Here is a 22,596-nt window from a genome sequence, read left to right as displayed (position 1 = left end):
TTTAAAGCCAGTTATTCTACTCTAACACAGTTATTTATTTTTCTTCAATCTCACTTTTTTTCTAAGTATGTCTCTCTTGGACATGGTTTTAATAATTTACAATATAAAGAGACATAGGCTGAATTTATAGCAGCACTGAGTTAACAAAAAGAGATAATCCTGTTCGCTTATTTGATAACCCAGCTGAACCTGAAGTACTGATTTCAGCCTGTTCATCACCTGAATGGGCTGCAGTGGTTAGAGGGTTTCCAACACAGCCATTGGAAGACTTTTAAAAGGTAATGCTGTAATCCATGTAGCCAGGAAGGGGTAGGTCCCTTATAACTCTGTAATCCTCTGGGCCCAGCTTTCTTTTTCCTCTCCTGATTGATGACACCAGGCCCATTGGTGGTATAGCTCTGGGTTTCCCTCAGTCTCAAGATCTCAGTCAGGGTGGGAGAAGTGGAAGAACAAGCCTTCTTGCAGACCACTGGTTGATTGGCAGCCTTTGCCATAGCTAATCTGGTTTGTTTTCAGGTCAGTGACAGTCACTTTTAGGAGCGGGTTCGTTTGCTTTCAAAATCCATTTCCCCGTTCCTCTCAGGGTTCTTTGCCCCAAAGGACTTTGCCCTTTCTTTCGCAGTGGACACCTTGGCACCTTCTGCAAACAGACAGTCCCGCAGAGGCCCTCGACGAGTGTCACTCTATCTGTCTCGCGCTCCTAAGAGAGGTGTAGCAGAAAGCAGTGCCCCAGGCCTCCACGCGACGGTGAAGCAGGAACCAGGGGCTGCCAGCAGAGCAGCCCAGGTGCGTCGCCTTAGGGACGGAGCTGCCAAGTGCCGAGCTGGGGCTGCCAGAGCCGAGCCGGGAACGGCATTTGCCAGAGCCGAGGCGGAAGCCGGAGCATTTGGGGGACGGGACCGCGGGAACCCGGAAACGCCTGGGCTGCACCGAGCTGGCGGTGGCTACGGCGACGGGAGACGGCGGCGCTGCGGGTCAGCGGTCGCGTTGGACCCAGCGGACTCGGCAGCCTGGGGCGCCCGGCGGAGCTGAACCGCGGCCCGCGGTGGTGGGCTCAGCCGGTCGAGGTGCGCGGGAGGTGAGTCCTGAGCGCACCTGGGGAGGGGCAGGAGCCAGGAGGCCAGCGGCTGCGGGGTGGCCCGGGAAGCTCCTGGAGGAGGAGGAGGAGGAAGAGGAGGCATGCGAGGGGGCTGATGTGAAGTCTGCAGGGGTGAAGGGGACGGTATCGAAGACCTGAAATACAGTGCTAGCTAAATAGGGTTGGGAGCAGATGAGGTGACACGTTGTAACTCCGACGGACGACGTGCGGAATGTGCTGGGTGGAGGAGGAAAAAAGGCCCGAGGAGAGGGGTGTGTCAAGCGAATGAAGACGGCAGTGTGTGCCTCAGCGCCTGGGGCGTGCGGAGCTAGTGACGGCTGGGCCCGGCTGCGGTCACATCCCTTCAGTGAACATCCCATGAGCTCTCACTCGGTGTTGAGCCCTGTGGTAGACACAGATGCACCCGACCAGCACCTGGAGCTCAAGAAGCCGCAGGAACTTAAAGAAATGGAAAGGCTGCCCTTGGTAAGGCTAGTAAGAACACAAGGACTGTTTGAGGCGGGGTGAAATTCTCATCAGAACAGGTGTGTGGGTGCATTGCTTTATCGTAAAAGACGATCTTTTATTATGTTCTCTTAAATGCAGTATTTGAAAATTAAGTCTTTTTGTTTTTGAAGTCATCTTTCGGCTTTAGTAGTTAAAGGTGAAATTTGGTGCAGTTTCTTACTTGGTGTTCTTATTCACTTTCACTGGTAAACTCAGGGTGTTTCAAGGGAATGACTTGTAAACGTAAAATTTCTGATGCTAACTTTCCTCCCAACTGTTGATTCTATCTCTTCAGCATCTCAAATTTAGTTCTCCCCTTTTTCATTCCCACTACCTCTCTGCTAAATATGCTCGGCTTTCCTCTTCTTACTTGCGCTAGAGCAGTAACTTCCAAACTGGACTTGTCCTCAGCCTGGCGCCTTTCCAGTTACTTGCCTCCAAATTACTTTTAAAGCCAAAGATCTTATGCCTTTCTTTTTTTGGTTATTCCTTCCTCAGAAATACGCAGTGATTCTCAATCGGCTTCAGAATAAAATGTAAATTATTTAGGGAGGCATTTAATACACTTTATATTATTTAGGGAGGCTTCAAATTTTTCCTTCAAAATTTCAGTCTGACTATGGCTCCAGTAAAATCAATATGATCCTTTATTTATTTATTTATTTATTTATTTTTTTTTTTTTGAGACGGAGTCTTGCTCTGTCACCCAGGCTGGAGTGCAGTGGCCGGATCTCAGCTCACTGCAAGCTCCTCTTCTCGGGTTCACGCCATTCTCCTGCCTCAGCCTCCCAAGTAGCTGGGACTACAGGCACCCGCCACTTCGCCCGGCTAGTTTTTTGTATTTTTTAGTAGAGACGGGGTTTCACCGTATTAGCCAGGATGGTCTCGATCTCCTGACCTCATGATCCGCCCGTCTCGGCCTCCCAAAGTGCTGGGATTACAGGCTTGAGCCACCGCGCCCGGCTATGATCCTTTAATTCTTTTTTCCTTTTATTCTGTTAAACAAATATTACTTTTTTCCACATATCATATTTTTTAGCCAAACTGTAGTAGTTAATTAGACGTCCAGTTTCTGAACATGCTATATGCCTATCTGCCTTGGTCTTTGCTTTTATCCTTTCTTCCTACAAAGAAGAAACAAGGAAGGCCTTCCTTGCTGTCTTTGTAGAAATTCTACTTATTCTTCAATTCCTTAAATGCCACCTCTTTCTTATGCAGCTTTCTGAAATCTGCCAAATCCAGTTCATTCTTTTTTTCTTTTTCTTTTTCTCTTCTTTTGAGACAGAGTTTTGCTCTTGTTGCCCAGGCTGGAGTGCAATGGTGTGATCTTGGCTCCCTGCAACCTCCGCTTCCAGGGTTAGGGCAATTCTCCTGCCTCAGCCTCCCGAAGTAGCTGGGATTACAAGTGCCCACCACCATGCCCAGCTAATTATTTTGTATTTTTAGTTGAGACGGGGTTTCACCATGTTGGCTAGGCTGGTCTTGAACTCCTGACCTCAGGTGATCCACTTGCCTTGACCTCCCAAAGTGTTGGGATTACAGGCGTGAGCCACCACGCCCAGCCCATTTTTTTTCTTCATGTGTGCTGGGCTTTATAAATCTTATAATACTTGTTAAATTTGCATTGTACTGTGGTTATTTGAGAGTTCTATTATCCCTACTATAATGTAAGCTTCCTAAGGAAAGCATTTGTGCTTACTACTTTTTTTTTTTTTTTGAGATGGAGTCTTGCTCTGTCACTCAGGCTGGAGTGCAGTGACATGACCCTCTCACCTCACTGCCACCTCTGCCTCCCAGGTTTAAGAGAGTCTTCTGCCTCAGCCTCTCAAGTAGCTGGGACTACAGTACAGGTGTGCATCACCATGCCTGGCTAATTTTTGTATTTTTAGTAGAGACGGGGTTTTGCCATGTTGGCCAGGCTGGTTTCAAACTCCTGGCCTCAAGTGATCCACCCACCTCACCTCCTAAAGTGCCAAAATTACAGGCATGAACCACTGCACCCAGCCTGTACTTACTACATTTTTAAAGCACTTTAGTACTTGAACACATCATAATGTGTTAGACTCTTAAATATTTGTTACATTAATCATGTAGTGAAACAGTCTCTTATTGTGCTCCTGGAGACAAGATGAGCTCTTGAGTTGTTATAGAAACTTACTGTGGATTTAATATGTGAAAATGCTTTTCTGTTCTATGTTTTAGTACCTCATTTGATCCTGGTAATAAATTGTTGGGGTACCATAGTTATTATCACCACTATTTTATAGATAAGAATATTAAAGTTCAGACAGACCAAATAGTTTGCCCTAGGTCTTACATACACTCCTTAGGCTGCCTCAATTGTATTTGAAATTGATATAATTTGTGTCCTGAAACATGTGCCTTTTACTCAGTAGAAATTCAACATGTTGAACGAGTAATTGGATAAGTTATAGAATCAATGGAAAGAATCTCATTTGAAAGCCTAAACTTGTTCAGTAGCCATGAAGTATAACTTTTGAGCTTTTCCTTTCCTGAGAAGTATAGAGAGTGAAGTTTCTTTTTGATGTTAATCAACTGTGGATTTGTGTGTGTGTGTGTGTGTGTGTGTGTGTGTGTCTGTAAGTGCCAGACATTTAGAGTAAGTTATAGACCTGTCTGGGTAACTGAAATAGCTTGAACATCATCAGACTGACAGTTAATAATGTCATTCATGAGTATAAATTTATTATTAAATAAGATTCAGGTGAATATGAATTGGTAGCTTAACATTAGATTTTAATCCTCACAAAAGCAATGTATTCTTAAGTATGTTCAACTTAATTATCTCTATTAATGGAGTGTAGTGGTTATATATTTTTAATCATTGTTTCTTTAATGTATCTTGTTATATAAATCTGAGTGTCTAATATATAAGTGTGAAAATGACTTTAGAAGGTACAATGTTGCTTAGCTTCTCTATCCAGATTGCCTGACCAGAACTCTTTCTAGTTTATCATCCATGTTGGAGATACCATCTAAAATGAAACCAAAGAGCCAGTTTAAGATATGTTACTGTACTTAGAGATAAGAAGTTTGATTGAAAAGGTATGCTAGGTCACAAAGCATAGTAGAAATTAGAATTAAGATGAAGCTGAAACTGGGCCGGGCACGGTGGCTCATGCCTATAATCCCAGCACTTTGGGAGGCCGAGGCAGGCAGATCACAAGGTCAGGAATTTGAGACCAGCCTGACCAGCATGGTGAAACCCTGTCTCTACTAAAAATACAAAAAATTAGCCAGGCATGGTGGTGGACGCCTGTAGTCCCAGCTACTCGGGAGGCTGAGGCAGGAGAATGGCTTGAACCCGGGAGGCAGAGGTTGCAGTGAGCCGAGATCGCACCATTGCACTCCAGTCTGGGCAACAGAGCGAGACTGCATCGAAAAAAAAAAAAAAATTGAAGCTGAAACTTTGAGGTCATGTCAGATAAAATGCTAAGAAACAAGCTCATTCCACAAAGTATCTACATAGGACTTTATATCTACCCAGAGCCTAGTTTTTTCTGTAAAAGTTATATAAGAAGTTTTTTTCTAAATTCATATATGCTATAAAACCAATTTCAAACAGCATTTCTAATAGTATTTTCTATCATGAATAGGTTTTATAAAGGTATTCAATGAATAAGGCATTGTAGTATAATAATCACTTTATTTTATTTATATTCCTTAATCATAACCACCCACAAAATACATACTATTATTTATCACCATTTTATAGATAAGGGAAAGGAGGGACAGAGAGATTAAATAATTTGCTGTACTTATTAAGTTGTAGAGACAGAATGTGAACTCAGTCTGAGACCAAAGGCATACTTTTATATACTATGGTGACTGACCCTCTAATACTTGGATGTGCTTTTTTGTTTTTTAAATAATTTTTTGTAGAGATGAAGTCTTACTATGTTGGCTTGGCTGGTCTTGAACTCCTGGCCTCAAGCGATCCTCCCACTATGGCCTCTGAAAGTGCTGAGATTACCGGTGTGATCAGTCCATAGACATGCTTAAACATAGGCTTTACTGCAAAGACTATGGGTTTTGACTGAAATAAATCGTGGTTCATGTCTGAGCTCTGACAAGTTATGCAAGACAAGCTATACACTTAATATATCAGAACCTGTGTTTCTTAATCTGTAAAATGAATACCTTCTTTTACAGATTAAATGAGATCTAAATGAGATAATACCTGTAAATCACCTAGTACAATGCCTGATATACTGTAGGTATTCAAGATTCTTTTACTGTTTTTACTTCTCTCATGAAATACAGTTATTACAGTTATTAGAAAACATTTAATGCAAACCAGTTTTGACCTGCATTTTTCTTTCTTTCTTTTTTTTTGAGACAGGGTCTCACTGTCACCTTGGCTGGAGTACAGAGGCGCGATCTCAGCTCACTGCAACTTCTACCGCCCTGGCTCAAGTGATCTCCCACTTTAGCCTCCCGAGTAGGTGGAACTACTGGCATGTGCCACCATACCTGGCTAATTTTTGTATTTTTTGTAGAGACAGCTTTCACCATGTTGCCCAGGCTGGTCTCAGACTTCTGGGCTCAACTGATCCGCCCACCTCAGCCTCCCAAAGTGTTGGAATTGCAGACCTGAGCCACCATGTCCAGCTCCTGCATTTGTCTTTTATGTTATTACACAGAGTTATGAAGAGATCATTCTCCCACAACAAATATTGTGGAGTTTATTTATTGTTTTATAAATTCAACATAGAGTAAATGCTTAATATATGACAGGTGCTGGTATGGAGAAGCAGGAAATACAGTGAATAGAAGAAGGAAATGTATATCATTTGTCAATAAATTGGTCTGATAAAATTTATGAGTGCTATTATAAAAGGTTTACGCAAAATGGCATGAGAGTATAGTAGAGGGAAGGATTCAGTCTGCTTGGAAGACATATGAAACTTCACTGAAACTTATATTTTGAGTACTGTAAGATATGTAGAGGTTCTACAAATACAGAAGGGAGAAGAGGTGTTTAAAAAGAGGAATATTTGTTCAGTGAATGCATGAAAGAACAAGATTGAGACATGCAATTGTTTATTGCAGGAAATGTAGGTTGGGACCAGATTATGAGGGCTCTTTTATGTGAAGGAGTTTGGACTCTATCCTCTTTTGTAAGAAGTCAGTTAAACTTTACAAACAGGGCAAGGGACAGTGACTCATGCCTGTAATCCCAGCACTTTGGGAGGCCTAGGTGAGAGGATCACTTGAGGGCAGGAGTTTGAGACCAGCATGGGCAATGAAGCAAGACCCTAGCTCTACAAAAAATAAAAAAATCATGTGGTAGCATGCGCTTGTAGGTCCAGCTACTTGGGAGACTGAGGCAGAAGGATTGCCTGAGCCCGGTAGGTTGAGGCTGCAGTGAGCCGTGATCACAGCACTGCACTCCAGCCTGGGTGACAGAGTCAGACTTGGTCTCAAAAAAACCCAAAAAAAACCAGAAACGGAAGAGATGTGATCAGACCTACGTCTTATTAAGATATCTGCTATATGGAGCCTAGATTAGAGTTGAGAGCGTCTGAAGCTTGCCCTCTTCAGTTAGGCAGAGTTACATGAGACTTGAACAGTAAATGTAGAACAAACATAATTAATATATATTTATATTCTCTGTAGCTTAAGCTTATAGTATGTGTAAACTTCTAAGACTGTAGGTTTACCAGGAACTGGTTGCAATTTCATGTTTAGGAAAGGTGTTGTTTAAAAAAACAAAACTATACAGCATTTGGATTCGAATATTGGAATCTTGTTCTCAAGGGAAAGTGGTAATCTAACATTAATTATTTAAACATAATCAGCAGCTAGAATTTTTTGAAGTTTGAAAAGCTTTGACAACAAAGGAAGACAAGTCGTTCTACTGTAAAGGCACATGCACTGTAAGTTTATCACAGCACTATTCACAATAGCAGACATAGAATCAATCTAGATGCCCAACAGTGGTGAACTGGACATAAAAATATGGTACATATACACCCTGGAATACTATGCAGCTATAAAACAATGAGAACATGGCCTTTGCAGCAACATGGATGGAGCTGAAGGCCATTATTCTAAACAAATTAATGCAGGAACAGAAAACCAAATACTGCGTGTTCTCAGTTATAAGTAGGAGCTAAACATTGAGTACATATGGACACAAAGAAGGGGACACAGTAGACATTGAGGTCTATTTAAGGGTGCAGGGTTGGAGGGGGGTAAGGATTGAAAAACTACCTATTGGGCATTATGCTGATTACCTGGGTGACAAAATTATCTATACACCAAACCCCCATGACACACAATTTACCCATGTAACAAACATTCATACCTACCTCTTACCTTCAATCTAAAATAAAAGTTGGGAAAAAAAAGAATGTTTAACAGTTCGTCAGACCACAAATCCATAAAAATTGCTTATTCTATGTTGTTTCAGTTAAATTATCTTCACGTTAAATTTTTAAAAATTTAATCCAAATTTAATATAACTGAGTTGAAATCTGATTGTCAGCAAGGCCTCACTCCATCTGGTTGCTCTGGGAGAGCATCCATTCCTTTCCTCTTCCAGCTTCTGGCAGCTGCCAGTATTCCTTTGCTTGTGCCTGCATCACTCTAATATTCAAGGACAGCATCATCAAATCTCTCTCTGCTTCATCTTCATATTGCATTCTTCTCTTGTGTATCTGTATTCTCCTTTTCTTTTATTTCTTTATTTCTTTTTTTTTTTTTTTGAGACGGAGTCTCGCTCTGTCGCCCAGGCTGGAGTGCAGTGGCGCGATCTCGGCTCACTGCAAGCTCCACCTCCCGGGTTCACGCCATTCTCCTGCCTCAACCTCCCGAGTAGCTGGGACTACAGGCGCCCACCACCGCGCCTGGCTAATTTTTTGTATTTTTAGTAGAGATGGGGTTTCACCGTGTTAGCCAGAATGGTCTCAATCTCCTCCATCTCGTGATCTGCCCGCCTTGGCTTCCCAAAGTGCTGGGATTACAGGTGTGAGTCATGGTGCCCAGCATCCTCTTCTTTTTAAAAATATTTTTCCATACCGGGTGCAGTGGCTCACATCTGTAATCCCAGCACTTTGAGGGGCCGAGGTGGGTTAATCACCTGAGGTCAGGAGTTCAAGAGCACCCTGGCCAACATGGTGAAATCCCATCTCTACTAGAAATACAAAAATCAGCCAGGCATGGTGGTGAAAGTCTGTAATCCCAGCTAGTCGGGAGACTGAGGCAGGAGAATTGCTTGAACCCAGGAGGCAGAGGTTGCAATGAGCTGAGATCACACCATTGCACTCCAGCCTGGGCAACAGAGCAAGACTCCATCTCAGAATATATATATTCCAGCTTTATTGAAGTGTTTATATATATACATATTAATTAAATATTTGATGGCTGATTTCCATCTGGAGAATTGTGTGATAACTGTATTTTTTTAACTTCTATCCCCAATCTTCTTAGTTTTGAATCTTTACTAATGATTAGTGCCTGTAGACCCTACCTGGCTTTTACACAAGTCTCTGTTCTTTGTAGAATATCTTTAACTCTTGTAAGTGGTGGGAAGTGACCATAACAGAATGAGGTAGAGCAGAATTGCATGCGATTGTGGGGAAATGGGAGGGTGGGAAGGAGTAAGTCCATTTTTGCATGGCAGCACACATTGAAAGGAGATCTTAGAGATATTAAGTAGTTTTGTTTTCCAAATCAATGCATTTCTGTAAAGAGTACAATAGTGCTGAACGATTTTTATCTGAATATTAGAATGCAAATAGGTTTTATATTTGCATAGGTAAAGAAATATCTGAATACTCTTGGTTTTATTTGAATCTAGGAATGGAAATTTTGCAGCCTATGAAAGAACAAGTTAAAATGGATACTACTGTAACTTATGTACAGGTGATATTTTCTTAGTAAACAGTTACCTGACACCTTGAGGAAGAAAGAAAAGGAGAAAAAATGAAAAGTTGTTTAACTTAGAATGTGATAGGAGCCTGTAAGTTATAAAGAGTTGGTTAAATATTATTGAGCAAGATTTTGCTTTTTTTAAGCACTTAAGAGGGAACTAATTTAGGGGAGGCTATTGTTTCTTTCATAAAAATTGAGTTTATTATATCTGTAGTGTAAATTACTTTCTACTCATTTCTTTCACTTATATAAAAAATGTTTTTGAATCTTCCACAAGATTATTATGGATTTCAAGTACAAGTATAGATTTCTTCTTGAGTACTGTATCTACTTCTGAGATAGTTAGAAAAGAATATGTACAAATACCAGTGTCAAAAGTCAACTGTGATGAATTTTGTCATTATTTAGCTTGTAATAATAGGTTATAGTTTTTTTGTTGTTGTTGTTTGTTTGTTTGTTTTTTTGAGACAGAGTCTCGCTCTGTCCCCCAGGCTGGAGTGCAGTGGCTGGATCTCAGCTCACTGCAAGCTCCGCCTACCGGGTTCACTCCATTCTCCGGTCTCAGCCTCCGGAGTAGCTGGGACTACAGGCGCCCGCCATCTCGCCCGGCTAGTTTTTTGTATTTTTTAGTAGAGACGGGTTTTCACCGGGTTAGCCAGGATGGTCTCGATCTCCTGACCTCGTGATTCGCCCGTCTTGGCCTCCCAAAGTGCTGGGATTACAGGCTTGAGCCACTGCGCCCGGCCTTTTTTTTCTTTTATGAGATGGAGTCTCACTCTGTCGCCCAGGCTGGAGTGCAGTGGCGCGATCTCGGCTCACTGCAAGCTCCGCCTCCCGGGTTCACGCCATTCTCCTGCCTCAGCCTCCTGAGTAGCTGGGACTACAGGCGCCCGCCACCGCGCCCGGCTAATTTTTTGTATTTTTAGTAGAGACGGGGTTTCACCGTGGTCTCGATCTCCTGACCTTGTGATCCGCCCGCCTCGGCCTCCCAAAGTGTTGGGATTACAGGCGTGAGCCACCGCGCCCAGCTAGGTTATAGTTTTAAAGTTTCGGCATCATGGAAGATAATGGACAAAAAATTTCAACTGAGCTCAGCATTTCTGTATGTATTTACTTTTTTCTGTTGATTTACTTGGAAAAACCTTAAATGTTTGTTTTTTACCCTAATACTTGTCTCTGACCAGTGTATAATGTGACATATTTGCATAGCACTTTGTAACTTGTGTGTTTTCATATATACTCTCTTATGTCATTAACCTCTAGTAGACTGATATTGTTACTAAGGGAGTATAGTGTAAAATGTAGAGTAAAATGTAAATAGAGCTTACTCTAAAAATCATAACTTAGGAATTTAGCCCTTGTTTTTATAATAGAAGGAAAATTGACTTATAGAATATCTAAGATACTAGGTAGTCTAAAATGTATATGAATTTTATTTTATTATTTATTTATTTATTTATTTATTTTTGAGACAGAGTCTTGCTGTGTTGCCCAGGCTGGAGTGTAGCAGTGGGATTTTGGCTCACTGCAACCTCTGCCTCCCGGGTTCAAGAAATTCTTGTGGCCTCAGCCTCCTGAGTAGCTGGGATTACAGGTGTGTGCCACCATGCCTGGCTAATTTTTGTATTTTTAGTAGAGATGGGTTTTTGCCATGTTGACCAGGCTTGGCTCGAACTCCTGGCCTCAAGTGATCTGCTCACCTCAGCCTCCCAAAGTGCTGGGATTACAGACATGAGCCACTACACCCAGCCTGTATATGAATTTTAGTACTGTTTTATTTTTTTTATTTTTATTTTTTTTTGAGACGGAGTCTCGCTCTGTCACCCAGGCTGGAGTGCAGTGGCCGGATCTCAGCTCACTGCAAGCTCCGCCTCCCAGGTTCATGCCATTCTCCTGCTTCAGCCTCCCGAGTAGCTGGGACTACAGGCGCCTGCCACCTCGCCCGGCTAAGTTTTTGTATTTTTAGTAGAGACGGGCTTTCACTGTGTTAGCCAGGATGGTCTCGATCTCCTGACCTCGTGATCCGCCCGTCTCGGCCTCCCAAAGTGCTGGGATTACAGGCTTGAGCCACCGTGCCCGGCCTTTTAGTACTGTTTTAAAACATTGACTAAACATTTAGTTTTTTAGGACTTTTAGTGGCTGGAGACATATCAGCAAAATACAGATACTGTCTCAGAATGGTAAGCTTTATACACAGACTGAAAAAGTATACAGACTATACATTGGTGAGCCACTGGAAGTAAGTCTGTAGTAATACTGATTTTAGGATTTACCTACAAGGATGTATTCTTGCCTCCCTCCCTTCCTCCCTCCTCCCTCTTCCCTCCTCCTCCCTTCCTTCCTTCCTTCCTGTCTTCCTTCCTTCCTTCCTTCCTTCCTTCCTTTCTTCCTTCCTTCCGTCCGTCCGTCCGTCCGTCCGTCCGTCCGTCTCGCTGTGTTGCCTAGGCTGGAGTGCAGTGGCACAATCTCAGCTCACTGCAACCTCCGCCCCTTGGGTTCAAGCAATTCTCGTGCTTCAACCTCCTGAGTAGCTGGGATTACAGGTGCACACCACTGCACCCAGCTAATTTTTTGTATTTTTAGTAGAGACAGGGTTTCACCATGTTGCCCAGGCTGGTCTTGAACTCCTGAGCTCAGGCAATCCACCCGCCTCAGCCTCCCAAAGTGCTGGGATTACAGGTGTGAGCCACCACACCTGGCCTGTATTCTATTTTTGAAAAGATGAATATAAATTATTAGTATATGGTGTTTTGAATATTTTAGAACTCGGTATAGATCTGTAATGCAATTAATGAAGATATAAATAATGTATCAGTATCTCATTAATTTGGGGATGGCGTGGGTAGTAAGTGCATTAATGAAGCATATACATTATGTAATGTATGTTTCAAAATATTTAGACTTGTAGAGTAACTCATAATTGGCTGATAAAACTTTGTAAAGCAAGGATCTTTGGGAGGTGCTTTAATAAAAATGAAGGTAACTGGCATATCACATATATTTAAACTATAGATTTTAGTGTGTTTGAAAATCTTCTTCTCTTAAGAGTATAAAATAATTACTGAAAATATCTTTGAACATGAAATAAGCTAATATTTTTTGTATAAAATGCGAAAGTAAATTCTAACCAAGCCATCATCCAAACTCATTAAATCCAAATGAATGGAGTTTAGATGAATGAAATTTTCTTGTATATTTTCCCCCAAGAGGTGAGAAGAGATTTAAAAATAATAAAACTCAACTTTATAAATATCAAACATCCAAAAATTTAGAGGAGAATTAGTGATTAGAAAGCAAGTTCAAGATCTATTATTAATTAGGGTGACAAACAAAACTCTGAAATATTTTTTGTGCACAGGACTGTAAAGGATTTATAGAAGTACTAGCAATGTGATTGCTGTATCAAATCAGTGTGATTGTAATGTCTACACTCATACACAAAGATTATAATTATGTATCATAATAATTATGTAAGTTGATTTTTTTTTTTTTTTTTTTTTTTTTTTTTTTTGAGACGGAGTCTCACTCTGTCCCCCTTGCTGGAGTGCAGTGGCCGGATCTCAGCTCACTGCAAGCTCCGCCTCCCGGGTTCAGGCCATTCTCCTGCCTCAGCCTCCCGAGTAGCTGGGACTACAGGTGCCCGCCACCTCGCCCGGCTAGTTTTTTTTGTATTTTTTAGTAGAGACGGGGTTTCACTGTGTTAGCCAGGATGGTCTCGATCTCCTGACCTCGTGATCCACCCGTCTCGGCCTCCCAAAGTGCTGGGATTACAGGCTTGAGCCACCGCGCCCGGCCGTAAGTTGATTATTATACGTTATATTTTACTATATAGATATACTCAAAGTTTACAATTTACAAACTTATGTGGAACTTTTAGGAGAAAAAGTTTAAATTAGATTAATAGAATCGTGTGTGTGTGTGTGTGTGTGTGTGTGTGTGTGTGTGTGTTTCAGAACTGGAGGGGAGTGGGATGAAGAGAAGTTGGAAAATGGCTACAAAAATACCGTTGGGGGCCAGGCGCGGTGGCTCATGCCTGTAATCCCGCCACTTTGGGAGGCCGAGGCGGGCGGATCACGAGGTCAGGAGATTGACATCAACCTGACCAACATGGTGAAACCCCGTCTCTACTAAAAATACAAAAAATTAGCCAGGCATGGTGGCGGGTGCCTGTAATCCCAGCTACTCAGAAGGCGGAGGCAGGAGAATCTCTTGTTTTTCTAATGTTATCTTCTAGAATTTTTACGGTTTCAGGTCTTAGATTTAAGTCCTTGATCCACCTTGAGTTGATTTTTGTATAAGGTGAGAGAGGAGGATCCAGTTTCATTTTTCTACATGTGGCTTGCCAGTTATCCCAGCACCATTCGTTGAATAGGGTGTCCTTTCCCCACTCTATGTTTTTGTTTGCTTTGTTGAAGATCAGTTGGCTGTAAGTATTTGGCTTTATTTCTGGGTTCTCTATTCTGTTCCATTGGTCTATGTGCCTATTTTTGTAACAGTACCATGCTGTTTTAGTGACTATGGCCTTATAGTATAATTTGAAGTCAGGTAATGTGATACCTGACTTCACAGATTTGTTCTTTTTGCTTAGTCTTGCTTTGGCTATGCAGGTTCTTTTTTGGTTCCATATGAATTTTAGGATTGTTTTCTAGTTCTGTGAAGAATGATGCTGGCATTTTGATGGGAATTGCATTTAATTTGTAGATTGCTTTTGGCAGTATGGTCATTTTCACAATATTGATTCTACCCATCCATGAGTGTGGGATGTATTTCCATTTATATGTGTCATGTATGATTTCTTTCAGCAGTGTTTTGTAGTTTTCCTTGTAGAGGTCTTTCACCTCCTGGGTTAGGTATATTCCTAAGTATTTTATTTTATTGGTTTGCAGCTATTATAAAAGGGATTGAGTTGTTTATCTGATTCTCTGCTTGGTCACTGTTGGTGTATAGCAGAGCTACAGATTTGTATACATTACTTTTGTATCCTGAAACTTTGCTGAATTCATTTATCAGTTTTTTGGATGAGTCTTTAGGATTTTCTAAGTATATAATCATATTATCAGCAAACAGCCACAGTTTGACTTCCTTTTTATCATTTGGATGCCTGATTATTTTCATTTTGACTTTATTCTACTATTAGGCAGAATAGTAAGTTAAATTTTCATTCTTTATAGGTAATCTGTTGCAAATGATCATTTGTTTGCATATATTCTACTTTTCTTTTTTTTTTTTTGAGACAAAGTCTCACTCTGTCACTTAGGCTGGAGTGCAGTGGTGCCACCATGGTTCACTGCAGCCTCGACTTCCCGGGCTCAAGTGATCCTCCAACTTCAGCCTCCTGAGTAGCTGGGACTACAGGCATGCACCACCATGCCCAGATAATTTTTGTATTTTTTTAAAGAGAGACACGGTTTTGCCATGTTGCATAGGCTAGCCTCTAACTCCTGGGCTCAAGTGATCCGCCTACCCCGGCACCTGGCCATATTCTACTTTTCAACTTTTAAAAACATACATTATAATAAATAGCATTAATAATAACTGTATTATTATGGTGAATGTTTATATTGATGTTTGGAAATGGAAATGCAAAATTTTCAAAGTGTATCCTGGGTTAGAAGCTGACCTTTAAATTTTATTTTATTTTATTTTTTTTATTTTTTGAGACAGGGCCTCTCTTTGTTACTCAGGCTGGAGTGCAGTGGTACATGATCTTGGCTCACTGCAGCTTTGACTTCCCGAACTCAAGGGATCCTTACTCCTCAGACCTCAATAGCTGGGACCACATGCACAGGCCACCACGCCCAGCTAATTTTTGTATTTTTTGTAGAGACAAGTTTTCACCATTTTGACCAGACTGATTTCTAACTCTGGAGTCAAGTGATCTGCACACCAGGGCCTCCCAAAGTGCTGGGTTTACAAGCCTGAGCCACCACACCTGGTCTCAATTTTCAACTTGAAAAGAAGTTAGAGCATTGCTGTTATAATAGGGACATTATGGTCTTGTTTGCACAGAATAAACAAAAGACTTCCTTGAACAGATATGAAATCATTGTTTGACATTTTCCGGGAGAATTAGATGCCTCTGCCAAATGTAAGTTGCTGGAAATTTATTCTCTTCCATATAGAGGTAAAGGCACCAGAATGTCCTGGAATTTTACAATAGCATGTAGTGGGAGCCAGAGAGCCTGATATAAGCTATCTGGTGTCTCCAGTTACTAGTAGTGACCTTGAATAAATCATCTACTTCTTTATTCACTATTTTCTTCATTTTAAAGTGAAGAAATTGTGTTAGATTATTTCTAAAACATATTACACCTCTAAAATGCTATAATTTTATATCACATTGGACAAAATTGAGATAGATGATTAAGAAGTCTATGTATTCTTTCCTCTAAGCTTGATCCTTTCTTTGTAACAGAGATATATTATTCGATTTTTGTCTCTGAAAGTGAAATTAAATGCTTAAGATCATTTTTTCCAATAATTATAATCTATATATATTTAATGGTGAATATACATATTTTAACATTAAAAATTTTATTCTTATATTCATGGTGCTGCATTGTTCGTGTTTGGAGCATATTCAGTTGAGGGTAGGAATTGCTGAATTTAGTAAGCTAGACTTAATGCTTTTAGGAATAGATCTCTGTAACTATGGTACTTAGCCTAATGTAGGTATGAAATAATGACTGTTGAATCTGTTTGAATATATTATATATATTATAATAATTAGGAGTTAAGGATCATATCTATACAACCATACCTAAACCATGGTAGCTTGGCTGTAGCAACCTGGTAGCTTGATAGCTTGGGTTGTGAGAGCTCTAAAGAGATATACTATAAACAGGGTTCACATTTGAAAAAATTTAGGTAGAAGTTGGACTCATGGAAAAGATAGAAGTGGGGTGAAGAATAGACTAACAGAATGTCCTTAGAATTAATCCAAAGAAATCTGATTTAGAGCCAAAGTTGTGAAGAAAGCCTGGTGAGGAATGCTATTATTTGGTATATCCTCAATCTTTAATTTTTTAAAATCAACTTTATTGAGTTGTAATTTACACACAGTAAATGTACCCATTGAATAAAATGAACCACTGTACTTGTAAATTGTAGATTAAAAAAAAAAATCTACAATTCAGTGAATTCTGATAAATTCAACCTCATAACCACCACACAGTATTTCTACCACTACCAAAAATTCTTTGCTGTCTCTTTGCAGTCAACCCTCAACCCCAGCCCCTGTCTATAGGTAACCATAAATTTGCATCTGTCAGTGTAGTTTAATTTTGCCTTTTCTAGAATTTTATATAAATGGAAAGATAAAGTATGCAGTATACTGTTTTGTTTAAATTTTTTGGCTTAGTATGTTTTTTACTTTTTGGGGGTGCTTTAGTGTGGCAGTATTTTATTCCTTTTTATAGCTGAGCATTATTCCATTGTATGGGTATACCACATAGGATCATTTATTCAAATATCGATGGGCATTTGGAGTATTTAATTTCTGATGTTACAAATAAAGCTCCTGTAAATATTCATGTACAAATATTGTTGTGAACATGCATTTGCAAATTTCTTGGGTACATCTAAGAGTGGAATTGCCAGGTCATATGAAAAGATTATGTTATTGTTTTCTTCCTTCTCTTCCTTCCCTTGCTTTTGTCCCTCCTCTCCTCTCCTCTTCCCTTCCCTCTCCTACCCCCTTCTCCCTTTCCCTCCTCTCCGCTCCTTCCCTTTCTTCCCTTCCTTTCCTACCTTCCCTTTCTTACCTCTCTTTCTGCTCTTGGTTTCCTCTCCCCTCTGCTTCCCCTCCTCTCCCCTCCCCTTCTGTCCTCTCTCCTATCCTCTTTTTGTTTTTATTTGAGAGGGTCTTGCTCTGTTGCTCAGGCTAGAATACAGCAGTTCAATCGTAGCTCACTATAACCTCAAACCTCCTGGGCTCAAACCATCCTCCTGCCTCAGCCTCCTGAGTAGATGGGACCACATGCATGTAGCACCAAACCCAGCTAATTTTTTAATTTTTTTGTAGAGATGGGGTCTCAATATGTTGCCCAGGCTGGTCTCAAACTCTGGCCTTAAGTGATCCTCCAGCCTCAGCCTCCCAAAGTGCTGTTTTCTTTTAATAAGGAATTAATAAACTTTTTCAAAGTGGTTGTACCATTTTACAGTTTTCACTAGCAATGTTGAGGGCTGTTTGCTCTAAATCCCCTTTAATTCTTAGTTGTATCAGTTTTTAAAATTTAGCCAGTCTAATAGGTACATAGTGGTATCTCATTGTGGTCTGAATTTGTATTTCTCTAATGACTGTGATGTTGAACACCTTTTCCTATGCCTATTAGTCACTCATTTGTCTTTATTGATAAAATATCTTTCTTTTTTTTTTTTTTTTTTTTTTTTTTTGAGATGGAGTGTTACTCTTGTTGCTCACACTGGAGTACAATGGCACAATCTTGGCTCCCTGCAGCCGCCATCTCCCGGGTTCAAGCGATTCTCCTGCCTCAGCCTCCTGAGTAGTTGGGATTACAGGCACCCGCGAGCATGCCCAGCTAATTTTTGTATTTTTAGTAGAGATGGGATTTCATCATGTTGGCCAGGCTATTCTTGAACTCCTGACCTCAGGTGATCCACCCACCTTGGCCTCCCAAAGTGCTGGGATTACAGGCATGAGCCACCGCACCCGGCTGGTAAAATATCTTTTTGCCTATTTTTAAATTGGATTGTCAGTCTTTGATTTATTGTATTATTAAAGTTCTGTATATATTCTGGATATATTGTCAGATCCATGTATTGAGAATATTTTCTCCCATAATGTAGTTTGCCTTTCATGTTATTTTATAGTATCTTTGGAAGAGCAGTCTTTGATTTATTATTGTTTTATTTTATTGAGGCAGAGTCTTGCTCTGTCACCCAGGCTGTAGTGTGGTGGCATGAACATGGCTCACTGCAGCCCTGACCTTCTGGGCTCAATTGATCCTCCTGCCTCAGCTTGTTGCATGCTGGGACCACAGGTGCATGCCACCATGCCTAGCTAATTTTTTGTAGAACTGGGGTTTCGCTTTGTTGTCCAGGCTGGTCTTGAACTTCTGGGCACAAGTGATGCTTCTGCCTCAGCCTCTCAAAGTGCTGGGATCACAGGTGTAAGCCACTGCACCTGGCCCATTTTTTAATTTTAATGCGTCCAGTTTATCAATTTTTTTCATTTATGGTTTGTGCTTTTTGTATCCTAAGCTTGGCCTATCTCTACATGATTACAGTTTTTTTCCTATGCTTTCTTATTGAATATTTATAGTTTCAGCTTTTGTAATGGCTATATGATCCATTTCTAGTTAATATTTGGTATGAGAAAGTTAGGGGTAGAAAGCTATTTTTTAAAAAATGCATATATCTGGTGGGGCACAGTGGCTCACGCCTGTAATCCCAGCACTTTGGGAGACTGAGGCAGGCAGATCATGAGGTCAGGAGATCGAGAGACCATCCTGGCCAACATGGTGAAACCCCGTCTCTACTAAAAATACAAAAATTAGCTGGGCATGGTGGTGTGTGCTTGTAATCCCAGCTACTTGGGAGGCTGAGACAAGAGATTTGCCTGAACCAGGGAGTCAGAGGTTTCAGTGACCTGAGATCGTACCACTGCACTCCGGCCTGATGATAGAGCGAGACTCCGTCTCAAAAATAAATAAATAAATAAAAATAAATAAATAAAAATACATATATCTCATTATTCCAGTCCAGAACTATTTGTTGAAAAGACTGTTCCTTATTTTTGTACCATTGTCAAATATTGTTTGACAATATTTATGTGTGGTTTAATAGACTGAATATTTGTGCTCTTCCCTCTGTCCCCTGCCTCCCCAAATTCACATGTTGAAATCCTAACTCTCAGTATGATGGTGTTAAGAAGTAGGGCCTATGGGAGGTAATTAGGTCATGAAAGTGGAGCCCTCATGAATGAGATTAGTGCCTTTATAAAAAGAGACCGCCGAGAACTCTCTGTTTTCTGCCATATGAGGATACAATGAGAAGACAGACATCTGTGAACCCAGAAGAGAGGCCTCACTAGAACCCAGTGATGCCAGCACTCTGATCTTGGACTTCCAGCCTGCAGAACTGTGAGAAATAAATTGCTGTGTTTATAAGCCACCCAGTCTATGATACTTCGTTATAGCAGCCTAAGCTCATGAGACATATGGATCTAAATCTGGACTATATTCTGTTCCATTGATCTATGCTTCTGTCCTCATGCCAATACCAGATTTTGTTTTTTTGTTTTGAGACGGTGTCTCGCTCTTTTGCCCAGGCAGGAGTGCAGTGGCGCAATCTCAGCTCACTGCAACCTCTGCCTCCTGGGTTCAATCAATTCTCCTGCCTCAGCTTCCCGAGTAGCTGGGATTACAGGCGCCTGCCACCATGCCCGGCTGATTTTTTGTATTTTTAGTAGAGACGAGCTTTCATTATGTTGGCCAGGCTGGTCTCGAACTCCTGACCTCGTGATCTGCCTGCCTTGGCCTCCCAAAGTGCTGGGATTACAGGCGTGAGCCACCACGCCCAGCCACCAGTTTTGATTACTATAGTTTTATAGGAAGTCTGGAAGTTTGGTAGCTTAAGGCTTTCAATTTTGTTTTTCTTTTTCAAAATTGTTTTGGTAGTCTAGGTCCTGTGTATTTCCATATGATTTTAAAATAAGCTTGCTTGGTTTTTGTCTGTTTGTTTACCAAAAAAGTCTACAGAGATTTTGTTCAGAATTGAATTGAATCTTCAGTTAAATCTATGACAAAGGATGTGATCTTCACTAGGAAAGCAGTCAGGTATTACACACTCTGCATTGTCCTTCCTTGAATTCAAGTAAGATCTGGTAGATTTCTTTTTTTTTTTCTGAGATGGAGTCTTGCTCTCCCGCCAGGCTGGAGTGCAGTGGCGTGATCTCGGCTCACTGCAACCTCCACCTCCCAAGTTCAAGCTATTCTCCTGCCTCAGCCTCCCGAGCAACTGGGACTACAGTTACAGCTGCATGCCACCATGCCTAGCTAATTTTTGTATTTTTAGTAGACACGAGATTTCACCATGTTGGCCAGGATTGTCTTGATCTCTTGACCTCATGATCCGCCTGCCTCAGCCTCCCAAAGTGCTGGGATTATAGGTGTGAGCCACTGCACTCGGCCAGGTAGATCATTTTTATGTCTACCACGGTAATGGTGGTTGATAGTATTCAGATTTTCTGTATTCTTACTGGGTTTTCTTTTTTGTTGTTATTTTATTAATTACTGAGAAAAGTAGGGTAAAAATCTTTAATTATGACTGCATTTATCTGTTTTCCCTTTAGTTATGTTAGTTTTTGTGTTATGTATTTTGAAGGTATGTTATTAGGCACATATATATTTAAAATGATTATATTTTTCTAATGTATTGACCCTTTTATCATGATGAAATGTCCTTCTTTGATTCCAAAAATAAATCTTATGTAACCCATTTTGGCTGATATTAATAAAGTTTCTTTAATTTTTTTAGTTATTTTTTTCTTGATGTGTCTTTTTTTGTCCTTTTGCTTTTTAACCTATATATGTCTTAATATTAAAAGTGAGTCTCCAGGAGTAATACTGAATTGCTTTAGGGAAAATATAGGGATTTTGAATTAGTATCATTGGGGGAAGCTGGGTGAAGGGTACATGTGAACTCCTGTACTATTTTTTAAACTATATGAGTCTAAAATTATTTTAAGTCTTCATAGTTGCTTGTTGTTGCATTTTTAAGATAGCTTGCTTGAAATTCTTTTCTGACCATTGCAACAACTGTGTCATCTCCGCATTGTTGTCTGTTGGTTGTCCTTACTCATGCAAGCTGAGACCTTTTTTCTTTGTTGGTATAATAAATATACTTACTTTGGATTGTTTCCTGAACTTTTTGCATATTATATTGTGAAACTCTTTCCTATTTAAATCTTCTATGTTAATGGACAGCCACTGAGGAGGGAGGAAAAGTACTGCTTCCTTGCAAACATTTGCCTTCTATAGGGCAGCAATGGTCAGCAGGGCTCTGTCCCACAGTTTCTGTGGCTGTAACCCCTAGTGGGAGGGGGAAGGGCCACCACCTCTGCTCTCATTGGTTCAAGATGAGGATGGTCAGTTAAGTTCTTTCTTGCTGATTACACAGTAACCAGTTGAAAAGATTTTGTTCTGAAAGACTCTTGCCTTCTCAGGCCTTTGGTTAGAGAAAGTATGTTTTTCTTGGGACTTTTGTTGTTGTTGTTGTTCATGCCTTTGAGCAGTTTCAGGTTGTGGGTTGCTGAAGCACCCAAAGTAGGTTACATCTGTAGCAAAAAAAATCTCTAGAGAATTCACTGCTGAGTCATCCCTCAAGATCTGATGTCTCTGGCCAATTTACCTTATTTTCTTCACCTTTCAGAGTCAGTAGTTGCTTTTTGTTTCCAATTCAAGGTTTTTGATTGTAATTAGCAGAAAGAATAAGGTGGAGTGTGCTTATTCCATCTTGTCTGGGACAAGAAGTCTCTTGGTTTGTTTTTTTTTTCTTTTTTTTATTTATTCCTTTTGGTGGCAGGTGGAGGAGAGACCTGCAGGCCCTCTCCCTTCTCCCTCTTGGTGTTTTTTAATACACTAGTTTTCATATGTTGTTATCTTATTTATTTGCCCTGTTTTTTTTGTTTTTCAGGTAAATGAAGATAAAACAATGTCCGCCAACCTAAAATACCTTTCCCTGGGAATTTTGGTCTTTCAGACTACCAGTTTGGTTCTAACAATGCGTTATTCTAGAACTTTAAAAGAAGAAGGACCTCGTTATCTATCTTCAACAGCAGTGGTTGTTGCTGAACTTTTGAAGATAATGGCCTGCATTTTATTAGTCTACAAAGACAGCAGTAGGTATCTAGGTTTTTTGTTTTTAATCAATGCAGTTTATTTAGTTTACATATATATATTGGTAACTACACATTTGCACTCTTGCATTGTGGAATGGCCTAGTATGAAGAACATTTCAATATTTTAAAATTTTTCTTAAGACATTTTAAGTCTAGTAATAAAACCATTTTATTTTAATCTATATCATAATTCATATCTTCTGGTTAATTCTATAAATATAAAATAGTTTTTTGCATTTATAATAATTTG

The 22,596-nt window shown here is 40.4% G+C and overlaps 1 protein-coding gene across 11 annotated transcripts in view; it reads left to right on the top strand.

The window, feature by feature from the left end:
• The first annotated feature begins 911 nt into the window (after positions 1-911).
• The window catches only part of SLC35A3 (solute carrier family 35 member A3), a 66,970-nt gene continuing 45,285 nt past the window's right edge, over positions 912-22,596 (top strand). For 5 of the 11 annotated variants that reach the window (XM_077952501.1, XM_028831197.2, XM_028831198.2 and 2 more), the window contains exons 1-2: positions 912-1,564; positions 22,142-22,346. In XM_077952501.1, coding sequence (XP_077808627.1) covers positions 1,364-1,564; positions 22,142-22,346 — 406 coding nt within the window. In that variant the 5' untranslated portion in view covers positions 912-1,363. Of the gene's footprint in view, positions 1,565-5,948; positions 6,048-22,141; positions 22,347-22,596 lie in introns of all 11 variants that reach the window. The other 6 variants (XM_077952507.1, XM_077952534.1, XM_077952522.1 and 3 more) reach the window with 3 other exon arrangements.

Source organism: Macaca mulatta, chromosome 1, assembly GCF_049350105.2.
Source record: "Macaca mulatta isolate MMU2019108-1 chromosome 1, T2T-MMU8v2.0, whole genome shotgun sequence".
Taxonomy (NCBI): Eukaryota; Metazoa; Chordata; class Mammalia; order Primates; family Cercopithecidae; genus Macaca; species Macaca mulatta.
This window is presented reverse-complemented; position numbering and strand designations above follow the sequence as displayed.